At 33.8% G+C, this 17,706-nt stretch overlaps 1 protein-coding gene across 1 annotated transcript in view; it reads left to right on the forward strand.

Moving 5' to 3' along the window:
* The window catches only part of LOC149794759 (pyridine nucleotide-disulfide oxidoreductase domain-containing protein 2-like), a 158,294-nt gene extending 143,013 nt beyond the window's left edge, over positions 1–15,281 (forward strand). The window contains exons 15-16 of the mRNA XM_089964391.1: positions 9,108–9,228; positions 12,022–15,281. Coding sequence (XP_089820517.1) covers positions 9,108–9,228; positions 12,022–12,098 — 198 coding nt within the window. The 3' untranslated portion in view covers positions 12,099–15,281. The remainder of the gene's footprint in view (positions 1–9,107; positions 9,229–12,021) is intronic.
* Positions 15,282–17,706: the final 2,425 nt, after the last annotated feature.

Below are 17,706 nucleotides of genomic sequence, written 5' to 3' on the forward strand. Positions count from 1 at the left end.
TGATTTTTACTTTTATCATAGATATGAACATTTTAGTTCCAAATCCATCTCACTTTCATAGTGTACTGACAACTTGGAAGAGATGAAGATAAAATAATTCAGTTGACACTTATGAAACGAAGTGAAAACACTCAGGTTATTAACATATATATTAATCAGTTGAAGTTGTGTTTTCTTATTTAGAAAATATTCCAATGATTGACTTGGGATTTTTAGTATATCATGAAATTAAAAGTACAAATTGGATGAAAAATGTTGATGTTTTAAAGATTTGAAATTATGTTTCCTATGAATTCACTTTTATTTCATGTGATACTATTTGTAAGGATGTCATGACCTACGATAACTATGAATTTCAACACCCAGGAAAGATTGATTCTTTTATGAGAACAAACTTAGCTCTTCATTCCATAAATTGATGTACAGTGAATAAGTATTTTTTCAGAAGACAATAAAAATTGATGTCTTTAAAAATAATTGTATATTATATATTAAATTTTATCAGATTACTTACTTGTTTGGGCAAGCTCTTGTCCGATGTCAATTCCCTTTAGCTCTAATAACTTGTTGCAGACTTGTTAGATACCAAAAGACTATCACAGCATATGCAGCCATATAAATTCTATCTGATTGCTTACTTGGTCAGGCAACCTTGTCAGACACCAAAACACTATCAGTCTGTTATGTAAATTCTAACAGATTGCCTGATTGGTTGGACTAGCTCTTGTAATGCCTTTTGACAAGCCATCCAGCATGTTATTAGCAGTCTTTTCTTTTACCTGTAGAAATTTTGCATTTGTTAGTCTTTCCAGAAATAGGAATTTGCTAAACATTTAAAGTAAGAATATATGAGAAATATGCATGGACTTTTTCCTGTAAAATATTCATGTGGATAAATTGTCTTTGCAGTGGCTGATGAGTTTGCAAGCTGGATTTACAAAATAATGAATATACATGTTCAGTTCAAAGTCAGTTACCACTGTTAATCACTCACAGTTCTTGGTGAAATATCTTGTGGTTTGGTAAAAGAAAAATACATTTCTGAAGGTATTTAATTTCATTGATTTTTCATAGGAATAAAATCCTTGAAACAAGCTAAATTCCACTGCTTTGATTAAGATTGCAGTAAGGTTTTTCGTGTCCTTAAAGCCCCAGTGTAGCCATTTATCATAGATTTATCCATTCCTCCAACCTAACTAAAGTTTGGAAGGAAGGAGTTGATCTGACAGACACCATATTTTGAATTAATCAAGATCCTAGGTTTAAACGTCATTCAGATATTCGGTTTAGAATTAAGAGGTGCCAATTCAGTCACCAAAGTCACTCATAATTCGGTTCTTTTTTGTGAGTGCTCCAAAAGTAGTGATGTGATATATTCAACAAATTTTGTTAGAGACTAATCTAATTACAACAGCATTCACACATGCACACAGATTGTTTCAAAATGGAATGAAGATAGGCTGGCCAACTTTTTTAAGTGGATCTGAGAAGATAAAGCATGGGAATGAAGAGAGGCTGGCCAAATTTGATCTGAGAAGATAAAGCATGGGAATGAAGAGAGGCTGGCCAACTTTGATCTGAGAAGATAATGCATGGGAATGAAGAGAGGCTGGCCAACTTTGATCTGAGAAGATAATGCATGGGAATGAAGAGAGGCTGGCCAACTTTGATCTGAGAAGATAAAGCATGGGAATGAAGAGAGGCTGACCAAATTTGATCTGAGAAGATAAAGCATAGGAATGAAGAGTGGCTGGCCAACTTTGATCTGAGAAGATAATGCATGGGAATGAAGAGAGGCTGGCCAACTTTGATCTGAGAAGATAAAGCATGGGAATGAAGAGAGGCTGACCAAATTTGATCTGAGAAGATAAAGCATGGGAATGAAGAGAGGCTGGCCAACTTTGATCTGAGAAGATAAAGCATGGGAATGAAGAGTGGCTGGCCAACTTTGATCTGAGAAGATAATGCATGGGAATGAAGAGAGGCTGGCCAAATTTGATCTGAGAAGATAAAGCATGCATTAGATAAAAATAAGACTCAGGTGAATATTGGTGATCAGCTTGGGCACTGGAATATTTTAAAGAGTGAACTTGGGCTGAATACAAATCCACCCATTGTGAATTTCCATATTAATTGGTAAAAATATGACATAAACTTGTAAAACCTGATGTTTGTTAGTTATGCCTTTAAAGAAAAATATTCATAAATGATAGCTCAAGTACTGCATCATATCAAAAACAAAATGAGATCAGCATATCACATAAAGATCACCTACTGTATTGGACATGACATGGTGTTGGCTTCTTATGTTTGTAATGGTGACACCATCAGATCTTATATTCCAGCTTTCGACTGAAATCAGTTGACCCATAGATGTTGCTGATCAACATCAGATTAATTCATGCACATGTGAAACATAGCAGAATTTCTCAGTTCGAGGGAGAAATTATAAATCTCATAATGTGATGAAGCATCCATATTATCTGGTTTTAATAAAACCCAACGATGTTTAGGACCAATATCTGTCAAGATTCAGTTTTATTCAGATGATTTGGCATATACAACTTTTTACACGTAATGGCAGCATTGGGGCTTTAATGCACACCACCATTCTCATAACATTGGGGGATTAGGTGTGAAAACAAAGCTAATGATAGTAAACCAAGCTTCTATATTACCTGCATATAAACTGTTCTGAAATTTAATTCCAATCTGGTAACAATGACAATGTTAGTGATACAGATCAAAGAGCAGGAAATGAGAGTACAGTCCCTTATTGTTATGGATCTAAGGAGTTGTTGACCAGATGCTGATATTATGTGTACAATCAGTAGGCATTAGTGCTCTTTGTTTTCAAAGCACTTCGCTGGGAGAGGTTGCTAACTCATTTTAAACTTGAGATGGAGCTAAAGTCCTAATCTACCCAAAAACCTCTTCCTTAAGACAATTCACACAAAATTGATTATCTCCACGCATGACAAGGTATAATTTCAGACTGACATGATTCAAATGGGTGTCAAGAAAATGGGCCTGATCTGCTGATTATTTGTGTGTATGAAACCTTTAAAAATGTGCTCTTGTTGTCCATTTGCTCAATGGAGTAGTGAATAATTCTTTTTATAAACAGAAAAAAACAATAAAATATGCAATGAAAACATTTTTAGATTGCATGTTTGAATCAAACACAGTAATTACTCTCAGATTGATGTATCTTTTCAGCATGAAACACGAACAGTACAGGACTGATCACTTGTTTTTTCATCCACTTGTCTAGAACATGTCATTTCAAAAAACTCACTTGTCCCATCAACCTTTACACTTGGCACAAAATTGCAGTCACTTGCTGAGATTCAGTGAGATGTATGCACTTTATTCTGTAGAAATGATGACATTTATTTTTAAAGTGTTTAATGTTTCAGATATTTACATTTTGCTGTTTTAGTTATATATCATTTGCAGCATTGCCATATTTGGAAATGGTTTTTCTTAATGATCTGTTAAAGAGAGCATTGTCTTTTTCATTTCATTTTCATTTAGTTTTTAAATTACCAAACCTGCTGCATTGTCAGCAGACTCTAAGGTCAAGTACTGTCATGAGACTTGAATCATGAGACTTGAATGGCTCAGTCCTGAATTTGTCAGCAACTCTAACTTTAAAGATCAGAACTGTCACAAAACTTGATTGACTTGGTCCTGAATTTGTCGATTCCATTGACAAATACACTGCTTGAGTTTGCAACCCATGCAGGTTTGGGATATTATTTGTACTAACTGCAAAACATCATTCCTCAGAGTCTATAAAATCAAGCCATGGATAATTGTCAATCCAATGTGGTTTGAAAATGTCTATTTCTTAGTTGTATTCTATACAGACACAACATTTTGTCTGACGACTTTAACATGAATTTTCCTTCCCTTAATCTTTTTTGTTACCTTTCTGGCCAGTTTATGCACAAAGTAAAGACCATCTTACTTAATAAATATTTCTAAAGTGATCATAACATGTTTTGTCATTTAAATGTACACACGCAGAGCTAATTCATGTAATTGTCTTGCCTCAAATACAATATTGCACATGTATGTTGATTCTCTACATATACAGTTGCAAATTAAAGAATCATTACTGCCATTTAATCAATTCATAAAGAATACAAGAACTGGTGCTGGTAAATGTGCCATTCATAAATTAATTGCATTGACTTTTTTATTGAAATCAAAAGGGGATTTGCTCATGAATATCTTTGTGTATAAGCTGACTCCAAAATGAATAGATATAAAGACTAAAAAGTATGTGACCCATGTATAAGTCAACCCACAAGACCAAGATAACATCACAAGATGAACATGGTAAGTTCTAAATGCATTTATTTAGACAAACTTATATTAGCAAAAGTTACATGTATACCTCTCTCCAGGTTGGTATGTATGATTATTACATAGAAATGGTATAAGAATGTTTGAAAAGTCATGAAATTTATTTAATTTTCTGTTTTCTTATTGTTTCTGCCTAATTTAGATTTGTGTATAACTTGATCGGGTGATGGCAAGAATTGAACATTTGTGGGTTGCTGTAACACTACCTCTGCTTTTGATTCAATTATTGTTTGTTTATGCTTTATTGCATTAGACTTTTTATATCAGTGCACCAGTAATCACGTTTTTATTTTTCCTTGGAAATTGTAAATACCTAACTCATTAAAATGTAATCCCAGTATGAAAACAACAAACAACAATATGGTTTGAGTCATGCTCACAATTAGGCTAATGAGCATATTTACATAATGGTTTGATTCATGCTCACAATTAGGCTAATGAGCATATTTACATAATGGTTTGATTCATGCTCACAATTAGGCTAATGAGCATATTTACATAATGGTTTGATTCATGCTCACAATTAGGCTAATGAGCATATTTACATAATGGCAGTACTGCATGTACATAGTAGGTTTGAACAAGCACTGATTGAAGAACATTCCGCTGAATGAAGTATATCCCTTGGATTTGAATCATTGGCACCACTGCACTAAACTCTAATGATATCTCCAAAATACAATAATGAAGTTTCGGGGCACGGAGTGACCAAGTGGTCTAAAGCGCTTTCCGTTACGGATCACTGCCATCTCAACTCTGTCTGCATGGGTTCGAGTCTAGGATTCGGCCAATGACTGGGTATGTGAGTAAGCTTGCTAGTAGCTTCTTGTGGGTCGGTGGTTCTTCTCGGGGTTTTCCTGGGTTCTTCCTTCACTATTAATACTGGCCGCCATGCATAGCCTATCATGTGCTGAAAAATGGCGTTAAACCCAACAACAACAACAACAACAATAATGAACTTTCAGAAATAAAATTATGCTAATACTGTAAAAACTGAGTTGTAGTTTGCTTTGATGTAGGTGATCTTACACGTTGTTTTACAGAACTACGGTAATCATGCTAATATTATGGAGTGAAAGGCTATTACACATCGAAGTACTCGTATAGTTGCCAGACAGAATTCCCTCTTAACCCAAGCCAATTTCAGGGTTTTATGATTAACCAGCCTGTTTTGCTGTCAGAAAATGAAAGACAAATCCACCAATTATAAACAAAGACGCTGAAACATATAGCTTTCCATTGTGTGGATAATTATGACTTTGTTCAACCAAAACTTAAAATAGATTGATGATTCAGCATTTTTAGCCTTTATTATTACCGTCCTTTCATGAACATGTAACAGTTATGCTGGTTATGTGCCTTGCACAATTGAATGTGTATACCTTTAATAAATATTACCTCAGTTTGTAGCATCGCTTATATTGTCAAAAAGGAGTAATCCATGAGCATGTGGATAAACATTGATGAAACAGCTATTACCAACTAGCTGTAGTGTTATCTGGAGTATTGCGATTTGGTCGAAACAATGAATAAAGTGAAATTTGCATCTAATATGGTTAGGAATAAACAAGGATGAAAGTGATGCTAAGCATGATTTGTATCGTGTAAGTACTGTTCATTATTGTACAACCTGGTCTCCTGGGTAACCTCTAACCAGCCAATGAATGTTGAAGTCTTTAGTTAGCTTTATTTAATTTTGTGTTAGAGAAATCAGAAAATATGCACATGCAAAATAATAGCAAAGGCAATCATAATAGTTTACATCAGTTTAGTAAGTTTTGGGACACAGAAAGTATCTTTTTACATGCATATATGTCTTAGGACATGGAAGAAAATATTTTTTTGTGTCCCAAAATTTACAGCCATTATGGTAGTTAACAAATAAATCTTGAAAGCTTTCAAGTTGAGACCTTGGCCTGCGGATAAACCGACCCCCCCCCCACTTCTTCAAGGCCTTTATTTTTCTTTAAATTATTTGGCTTATATGCGAGTAAATATGGTACATACTATACAGTAAGGACACATTGCTAGTTAATCACCCTAGATTTGGTTTAGATTTTTTTCCAAGTGGTGGATAATTCTGTCTCTTAGCTCAGTATTCATTTAAGTGGTATTAGAACTCGTGCATGTGCAGCTGTAATCAATGACCATTCATAGTGGCTGTGATTTTCCACAAGATTTAGAAAAATAAATGGGGTTAGATAAATTCAGATATTCAGTATGCTTGGAGAGCATAACTGACCAGGTGGATAGTGATGAAAGCATTTAAATCAGCAGTTGCCAACTTGATACAAATCAGGAAAGAAAGCAACTGCCCTAGACTAGTGTCTTGGAAATTTTACTTGTCTGACTTCAAAAATGAAATATCCAGGATGTCAGGCTGTATAGTATTTACCATATATTTTGGGACACCATATCTCTTGGGACAACCATAAATTAATTTTTAAAGTAATTTTTATGCGGTGAATGTGCTGGGAAACATTGTTTGTTTTTTTAAAGTTGTGAGATGGGGGACACCCTTTAAATCATTCAAAAATTAAATTTCAGGAATGGCACTCAGATGTTATCAAAACAAAATGTTAAACTATGTATACGAGATAAAACTCATAATTCACTGAAGCATCACCTTATAACCCAACCGTCTTCCTGCACACATACAATCCATCCTTTCAGTGCATGAATATTTTTTAACTCCCATCATGCCATGTGTGTGTATGGTTTTGGATTTTTAACATAGCTTTAACAATTTTGGTAGCATTGTGGCAATTTATAGTGATGTCTAGCATTGGAGCATCATGCCACAGACATATAGCATCATGTCCTACCCAGTCACATTATCCTGACACCAGGCTGACCAGTCCTAGCACAAAACTCTTTATGGTGAGCACCAAGCAAGGCAACTGCTTGTACTATTTTTATAAGTCTTTGTTATGACTTGGCCTGGGTTTGAACCTACAACCTTCCACATTCGAGGCTCTATCCACTAACCACTTTGGCCACCAGAGCATTGGAGGGGGCAGAGCAGTAAGCTTGAAAAGGTATTTGTAGTCTCCACACTTTTAGTCATGACATGAAAAATTATCATTGGAGGCAGTACATCTCCTGCAGAAACAGCAAGAGCTGAAGTTAGATTTTTTTTATCTGCACTAGTCATGCAAATTCTCATACTTAGAACTCCCTACTCATTGACAGTCCATCCAGGAATGAGGTCAAAGTATCCCGGAGTTTAATCCATGTTGATGCTCATATTGTCAGAAATATCTTCTTCTCTGTTGACCTACATGAATTTATGGAATGATTTTGTTTTCTCCAAATCTTCTGGGAGATGCTAGGTCATCAATGCACAGGATTGTGCCACTTTAAAAACTGTTTAATTGTTTCAGTTTATTTTAAAGATTCCCATGAATACTAGTAAAAAAAAAAACAAACTTGGCTTCTCTATATTAGCCGAATGTGTATATTTTTTAAATTAAAAGAATCCAAAGTCTTCCTCTAGGGTCAGCTTGTTTTGTGTGAATAACTTCTATATTTGTTATCCTGCCATTAAGTTCAAACAGTGAGTTTATTGCTCACTACCAACTGTGTTTATTCACATCCTGGGCTTCTATTTGTTTGCCATTTTTAATCATAATTGACACAAACAGGGAATTGATGTAGCAGGGTAAATAGTACACACAACATTAACTTGCTATAATAATACTTTTGTAACCCATGCCAGCAAAAACATTGTGGTTTTCACTTACAGTGAATTTATTTTCAATTAATGATTTTTATTTGCAAGATACCGTCATATAGTTAACCTTGATATAATACAAGTTGGTTATTTTGCACCTTACACTGTGTCATGCATGAATGGCAGATGCCTTCAAGCAGTCAATTTATTGCTTTCTCCCTCTCCCTCTCTCTCATTGGCGATTTTGTTGAATCCAGTTTTCAGAGTGATTCAAACCTTTGAGTACAACCAAATATGATTAATTTCTTGCTATTCATGGCAATGAGCAATGTGTTATACAACATAACAATATGGATGCATATGCTGCATATACGGACTTCATGGATATGCTTTTTTTCTTTCATAAATTGCTCATGATGAAAAAAAGAGGAAAAATAAATGTTAACAATTAAATGTTAGTTTCTTTTATTTTATTATGCAATAAGTGCTTTTTTGTCTATTATGGTAGCTAGTAGGAAGTTTGTCTCCTTTTTTCTTAATATACAGCTTCATAACTTGAGAATAAATGTATTTTATTTCATCTTTTTATGTTTAATGAATAATTTGTGGTTAGCCAGCTTATCAGTAAATACATGGAAAGGTTGAAACATTTTAAGGTCTTCATTTATCTCTTTTTAACAAGCTGTTTCCATGGCAGCCAACACTGGAGCACAAAACTTGTGTAAGAAATGAAATAACACCACCTCATGCATATAATGTACATCATATGAAGAAAATTCAAGGTGTGTGTGTGTATGTATGCAGAAAATGGTTTTTATTCAACATAATCCTTTAACAGGGTGGATGCCAGTTAAATTCTGCATTTAATTTCAAAATGAAATACCATTTACATGTTTTTCCTATTTTTGTTTGAATGAAATTCAGCTGACATAAACAAATTTTGCAGATTTGTATAAGGTCTTTTTTTACAGGAGCTTCATTGTGGTTTTAATTCAAAGATTGCGCTACTTGATTCATGCTGTTGATCTAGTGTATGAACATTAAAATAATATATTTTCAGAATATCTTTCATGGTGCCATGTCTCTGGATCAGCTGTATTTAAACCGACCAACCACAGTCCTAAGTAATTATAGATCACCAATCAGAGGCCTCTATCTTTGTGGCAGCGGTGCACATCCAGGTGGGAATGTTTGGAACCTTAGTATTTTAGCATCTTCTTGCTGCTTCGGCAAATGTAGAAAATGCAGTTACATTATCAAGTATTTTGTCAAGTAACTGATAAGCAGATTTAATAATTGACAGTACTAAATATCAGTATCACACAGTAGTTACCAAAACTGTGTCTTTTAGGGATTAATAAAATGCATCACATGCATGAGTCTAGGATAGATAAATTCCATCTGAGCATCAGAATTTTGCATTGGACATGAAGTTGTGTTAAACGTTGGACACAAAATTTTTATTCTAAGGGTGGAATTTTCCTATCTTGCCCTAAAGCATAATGGATTCATTTTCTCACCTTTCTGAATGAAAAATGGGGGTTAAAGTAAATATGACGTATTTTGAATACTGATGTAACAATCAAATAGAAAAACTTGGAAAATTTCCTTAAAATAGAACACAAAAAGTTAGATTTACACTAAAATATGCAGTATAAACTTTAAATGATGACGTAATGCACTTTAGTTTTCAAAGAACAGTGGTTGAGACAGCTCTGCTGTTGGCAGTACACAGCATCCAAATTGTGTACTGCAGATAGCTTGCACAAGGATACAAATGTGAACAGATCAAACAATGACCATAAGATTAATTGAGATGGACAAACAAATAATAAAATAGTCCTCAATTCAACTTTGATCTAGAATTTATTTACTCCTCAGAAATTATACAAGAATAAGAATTTAATTTTTTTGTCTTTACAACAATAGCTTTTTACTGGAATTTGCACTCAAGAAGCCGTACATATATTTGTGTTGATTAATGCGAAATGCACTGTTTGTGGAATAATTTAAGGTCAATTACTGCTCCCTTTAGTACATAAACATGCTCCAATTAATGTTCTTATTGATTATTGTGAAAGAATGTTCAGGTGGTGTTGGAAATCAGGAAGTGTTTGCTACTTTGTTTACACTATGGTCACAATAGACAGTCAGAATAGCCCATGAGGCTTTTGACTCATGAAATCTGAATTATTTCTTTTAGCCGCCGCAATTAAAGATATAATACAATCAGCATGCCATATCCACTTTTTCCTTTGCATCACATGACCTTACAAAACATGGAGCTGAATCTAATTGGTCCCATGGTTGAAGTCCAGTCAGCAGACCACACCATTCCTGACACAAATGCGTCCTTTACATTTGGGTACCACAAATTTTTTTTTTACCGCTATATATTATGGCATTTCTGAACATACCACGATATGTACCACAGTATACCACAAATGTTAGGGATCAACAATATAACGTTCTGGAAGTTGGCCTACCGCTTATTTTTTTTTTTTAAAATCCACTTGTCAAAGGTAAAAAATCACTTGCTCTGAGAGTGGCAGAGTGGTCTAAAGCGCTTTCCGTTACGGATCACTGCTATCTCACCTCTGTCTGCGTGGGTTCAAGTCTCAGATTTGGATAATGTGGGTATGTGAGAAAGCTTGCCAGTAGCTTCTCTTGGGTCAATGGTTCTTTCATTTTTTTTCTCCAGGGTTCTTCCTCCACCATTAGTATTGGCTGCCATGTATAGCCTATCATGTTCTGAAAAATGGCGTTAAACCCTACAACAAAACAACAAAAAGAATTATTTCAAGATAAAATAGCTCAAATTAAAATCATAACCCCCAACCCCCAGAAAAATGAAATGGTTAGAACCTTATACTAGATGACATTGCTATGTGTATGTTAATTGATCTATTAATTGTAAATTGGGATAATATCATGCTGATATTAGAGTGCTTAGATAAAAAAGGAAGTATTGACACTGAAACCTATCATTTAAAATTTACACTGTTGATATAAAAGGCAGAGAAACTGTGGATGAGATGCCAACAACAGGCAAGATATTTATCTGAGACAACCAGTAAACATAAAAGATGCTTACTGATGAAGCAAGAAAATATTTAGTGGACTTTGGAAATTACATAAAATTCAAACAGAAAACAATTGCTCTGCTTAAAGTTTAAGGATAATTGACAGCCTTACAAATGGATGCTTGCAGTTAACACATGATAGTAATGAACTAACAAATGACTTTAAAATCCAACATTTTCCTTATTTGTCCCGACTATCATTCACAGCATTAGCCATCATCTTGACATACGTGATTAAAGGATCACAGTTATATTTGTAATATTCAAAATTACTTTGGGATTAGTAAACTGTAATTCCTAATGTTAATTAGATTGTGTAAGTATTTTCAGAGAAACATAATTTAATATCAAATTTCCTTTTTCACACAATCTTTAGGTGGTGTTTTAAAATTTTGAAAGCCATGTTAAATTCTGCCTCAGTTGATATTATTGAACTAAGCCATTTTTAAAATGCCTTTAGATTTCTAAAGTTTGTACCCAGTTACATCAGGAGTTTCTATCTTGCCTGGGCAAATATTCATGATTGTATGTGCGTGTGTGTGTGTGTGTATGTGTGTGTGTGTGTGTGTGCATGCATGTGTATGTAATTACACCATTCGCAATTAATCACCTTTATTGCCTCATCATATATCTGCATATAGTGTAATTAGATAAGGATATCACTGTGATGTTTCTGATGACATTGTCTGCATGATCATTAACATCAAGGTTTTGTTTTAAAAGATTTTGAAAGTCATATTCAGGGAGAAAATATCAAAGTTTGCTGCACAGGTAAGATGTTTTCCATTGAGACGATATAATTGTAAGTTATGAATTTTCTTTCCTGTTCACATTTCACCAAAACTGTGATATTGTGTTGATTTGATGAAATTATCACTCTTGTTTTGTCAGGTGGTGGAGTGATGGGTGCTGCGGGACGTTTAGCCTCACAGGCAGTTCTATTGGATTCCAAGTTACTGTCAAAATAAGAATCTTTGCATAGATGTTCATCAAAAATGAAATCTTAGAATTGAATTTAATAATGTTATATATTGCTCCCTGCTTCAATGAATTTTATCTATTTCTTGGTCATAAGAAGGATATTACGATTCTTTGTACCATCAAACCACTTTATTATCAAGCCCACCTCAGGGGGAAAGTGGGACATAGCAGTCACTTTTCCAACAGTTAAGGATTTGGTTGAAATGTTTCTTAATAGATTTTCATCATAATTGGAATGGATCATTATGAAGCTAAGACAAGATATTCGACAACTTGCTTATTTGCTCCTTTCAGCTTGGGGTCAAGGTCAAATTCATAGAAAATTTATGTTAACGGCTTTTGATTAAAGTGGATTTTTTTCATTTGCTTATATTTACCACACCCTTGGATAGATTTGGATCATACTTTGAATCATTATAAAGCTAACACAACTATGTGACAGTTTGCTGTTTGATAATGAGGAAAGGGTCACAATCACAGAAAGCTTGCATTAAGGTTTTGGTCAAAGTTTTTACAGTTTGCTTACAGTTCCCAAACCCCTTAATGAGTTTTGTTCATTTTTAACAAGAACCATTATGAATCTGAGACCAAACTGTTATGTGATTAGGCTCTTTTAAACAGTAACAAGAAAAGAGGGAAGTCAACAAGCTTTGTAAAATTTAACAAATAATTTATTTCCCTAAAACAACAAGGTAAAAATTAAAAAAAAAAACTTATGGTTTTGTGAATCAAATCCAAAAATAAACCAAGAATTAAAAAATAAAGTCATAGTATTAAAGTGTTCTAATGAAACTGAGCTCACATTCCGATGAAATCCAAAATGGAAGGCGATGACATATACTGTGGTCAATGTCGTACTGATGTGTCGAAAGTTCTTTGTTGAATCACATAAAATAATATTCCAGTGTTTGAGTTCTGTAAATTTCAAAAACTGTCCTTGTCCAAAAATTAATTTTGAGCACAAGTATTTCCAGGGAAAAAAAATCTCTTGAAATCCAAATAATTTGAAGAAAAATTTAAATTTTAACTCAAGATGGTCACACAAAAAAAAAACCACTTTGACGTCTCAAGTGTTAAGGCAAGACTAAAATTATTTCTCAATACATCAATATTAAATCTGGCTACTGTGCAAAACAGATGCCCGGATGAGGGTCAATCTTCCAGTAAAACCAGAGTTTGAAATAATTTTTACATATTATTTGTCATGTGCTTCAAGTACGGCCTCGATTTCACTTTAAGAAACTACTAAATAATTTTAAAAAGTTGTTTACTTCAACTCATGAATTTTGGTCAGGAACTAGGTCAGCATTAAATGCAAAGTTTCTAATATTAGTGTTTATGAAAAACTGAACTGAATTTCTGGAAAATGTCAATCCAGTAAATAAAATTACATTACAATAACATGTAATGGAATAAAAAAAAATCAAAACTAACAAACAAACAATTAAATTAAATCAAAAATAAATTAAATCAAATATACATAACAATTCATTTTGTGACTTGTTTGCTTGTCGTTTTAGCCTTAGGGTCAATAGACAGTACACAGTACAAAATTATTGTGTTGAGGTTTCAGTTCAGTGTTTTTCATTTGCTTATTTTTCTCTCCTGATGGGTTTTGTTCATACTTGGGGTCAAGTTCCCAGTCAGCAAAATAGAATTTAGGTTTTGGTTTCATAATCTTTCCTTGTGCCATTCTTGCCTGCAGCAGAGGCATCTGCATTAGGTCCTGTCCATTTTTTCTGCTTGTCCATCCATCCCCTATAGCTTGTTAGAAAAATTAGATTAAACCACACCATATAGACCAATGAAATTTTACAAACATTTGCATACATATGTTGGTGACATCATTTAGTTTTCAGGATAATACCCATTTTTGACGTAAAACTTGTTAGCACAGTTAGGCAAAGACCTCTTTAGGTAGATGCATGAAACTGTATAATTATATTTGTTTTCACATATAGATGTCCTAATTAGATTTTCAGGCCATTACAGTAAAAAAATATTTAAACTCAGTTTTGAAGTTTTTGAACTTCTTGCTTGTAGGCATATTTTTATTGATATCTAGATGACCTTGTTTGGTTTTCAGGCTATCACAGCTGTTTGTAAATTTTTCAGTCTATGAACTTCTTGCTTGTAGGCATATTTTTATTGATATCTAGATGACCTTGTTTGGTTTTCAGGCTATCACAGCTGTTTGTAAATTTTTCAGTCTATGAACTTCTTGCTTGTAGGCATATTTTTATTGATATCTAGATGACCTTGTTTGGTTTTCAGGCTATCACAGCTGTTTGTAAATTTTTCAGTCTATGAACTTCTTGGACTCAGATACTTGTGATGACAGAGAGAATGTGTTGACAAAGACAAACCTAGCTAGCATGATTTAGCAGAAATCATTTCAGATAAACAAATGATATTTTTATGCATGTTTGTGTTACATATGCAGATTACCCAATTAAGATTTATGTGCAATTATTTTCCAGTTTTTTTCAAATTTTTATATATATATTTTACCAAGACATCTTAGTTGTTGTGTCTGAAAAAGACAAGTCTAGTTTGCTTACATTAAATTCTTGAGGGATTTTGTTTTTCATACTTATGTTGAATAATTAGGAAGCTACGATGAATAATTTTGTGATATGCTTGCTCAACCGTTTTGACCTTGAGATTAATGTCACACATTTTTCAGCTTTGCTTTTAATATGGTCTCAACATACAGGCCTTTTCTTTCTTGTAATTTATTAACAATTGTTGCTTTACATGTATATAATAAAGTTGTACACCCCTCTATAATATATTTCTTCCACACTGTATATGCTTTTTTGTGATATGTTCATCAGAAGTAAATTTACAATAAATTGTATGAAATTATAATTGCACTTTGACATTCTATTATGCTTTGTGATATAGCACCACACAAAATATAATTTTTTCAACATTTAACACAGTTTCTTAAAATCCATTAAAATGGGTAAAACTCTTTTGTTAATTATTATTGAGGACTTGCTCTTTGACTCCACTGTTAAATTTTGTTAGTAAATTGGGAATTCAGTGATTTTTTTAATTTAATCATTTTATTTGTTACATTACTGTTTTGTATATTCAAGTAAAATCAAGTCATATATTGCATATTACTTCATTTGAACAATAAAATCTTGTTGACTGAAAAGAGACTTGTAGCCATCAATTCATTGTATTAGCTTTATTAGTCATGGACCAGAAAAGTATAAAGGATTGTCTGATGTCCATTAGCACAAGTTTGTTATCAGTATTTCTACCAAACTACATGGAGAATTGCTGTGAAACTTGACACACATTCATCCCATGGTCTGGTTGATTATTCTACCAAACTACATGGAGAATTGATGTGAAACTTTACACACATTCATCCCATGATCTGGTTGATTATTACTTCTACCAAACTACATGGAGAATTGCTATGAAACTTGACAAACATTCATCCCATGGTCTGGTTGATCAGTACTTCTGCCAAACTACATGGAGAATTGATGTGAAACTTTACACACATTCATCCCAGGGTCTGGTTGATCAGTACTTCTGCCAAACTACATGGAGAATTGATGTGAAACTTTACACACATTCATCCCATGGTCTGGTTGATCAGTATTTCTACCAAACTACATGAAGAATTGCTGTGAAACTTGACACACATTCATCCCAGGGTCTGGTTGATCAGTACTTCTGCCAAACTACATGGAGAATTGCTGTGAAACTTTACACACATTCATCCCAAGGTCTGGTTGATCATAAAAAGGTGCTGCTTGGACATCCAATGTAGCCACCACAGTGGCCATATTGAAAATCTTGTTATCACTACTCCTGAATGAATAGTCATTTTAGCTGATGTTCAATATGGCAGCCATCTTGAAAATGTTTCTTGGTACTCATGCTGAAACGATAGTCTTATTTGGTTTTCTTAAGAGATCATGATGGTCATAAATCAAAATGGTGCCAGCTGTATGTCCATTATGGCTTCTATGATGACTGTCTTACAAATCTTTTTGTCACTACTTCCTCTGCATGGATGATTATTATAAAATGCTGTTTTCACCAAAATACCGGTAATGATGCCTGTTTTGTCTTAAATGAAAATGGTGCCAAGTGGACATATGCGTACAACAGCAGCTTATTTGAAAATCTTTTTATTGCTAAAGAATATCCGATATTTTCAACACGACACAGTTAAAAGGAAGAAATGGTCTTAGCTTTAATTCTTTTCAACCAGTGGAGCATCAATACCTTCACGAGATTCTCGCTTTAATTTTGCTGATCATAGACCAGAAAATTGTATGTCTTGGCCTGTTGTTACATCTGATTTCGTTTTTCTATCCGTCAAGATTTTTATTGCTGCTCCACCTGAAATACTTTGGAGGATTGCCATGAAACTTAGCTCACACATTCACCTCATGGTCTAATTGGGCTTGAACAAAAACTTGCCATTCAGACATGGCTACCACAGTGGCAATCTTAACAGTTCTTGTTATCATTGGTTCTCCTGAGTGGATGGTGATATCAAGCTGGATATTTCACTAAGAGATTGCTTATTATATCTAATTGGTTCTAAACGAATTAGTGCCAATCTGATTTCCAAATATGTCTGCCACCTAAGCAAAAATATTGATCTCACTACTCCTGAATGGAGAGTCATAATGACATGGTGTTTTCACCAGAAGATTCATTTTGATGTCTGTTTGGTCCAAAATGAAAATGCTGCTTCCTGGAAGCTGATAAAATCTTATTGCTACTTTTTTATGATACCATGTGTTCCTAAATGAAATCAGCCTTGCTAGGACATCCAATATGGCTGCCACAGTATCCATCTTGAAAATCTTATCACTGCTTCTCCATGTTGATGTCAACAAGAGGTTTTCAATGAAAGACTTCCTGTAATGTCTAGGTTCTAAATGAAAATGGTGCCTGTGTCGCCATCATTGCAACCAATTCAAAATCTTAAAACTACTTCTCTCAGTTGAAAGCCTTACTGACTGTGTTTTCACTGGAGACATTATTATGTCGAGTCATTCCAAAATGAAAATGGTAATGACCTGACCTATAATATGGCCACCTTAAAAGTCTTGTTATCACTAATAAAATTTTAAGTACAGGATTATATCATAAATATCTGAGATGGATTCATTAATAAGTAAGATCTGTGCAATTTGTAGTCAGTTTGGATCAAAATTTGGAATATTTCCTTATATCATCATTATCTTGGGCAAGATCAGAGAGGATTAAGATCCCTGCTTGCTAATGAAGTGAGCTTGCATCAAATTGGCTAAGTTTGTCTCTAATGGGGCGGCCAAATTTCTGCTCCAAGTTTGATCAAACTTGGATATATATATATATATATATATATATATATATATATATATATATATATATATAATCACTGTAATGTGATAGTGATTGCTAAATTTCACTGAGTTGTCAGCATCTGGATCACTATGAATAGACCTACTGTTAATATACAATAGTTTGCAGCCTTGACAGCCCAATCAAGGCAGTATCATGTACGTTTAAATTTGCCTAGTTTTTGTTCATTGTTTATATGTATTTAATTTTTAGGCGATGAGTGTT

Source organism: Sinohyriopsis cumingii, chromosome 7 (assembly GCF_028554795.1).
Source record: "Sinohyriopsis cumingii isolate HCF-2022 chromosome 7, ASM2855479v2, whole genome shotgun sequence".
NCBI lineage: Eukaryota > Metazoa > Mollusca > Bivalvia > Unionida > Unionidae > Sinohyriopsis > Sinohyriopsis cumingii.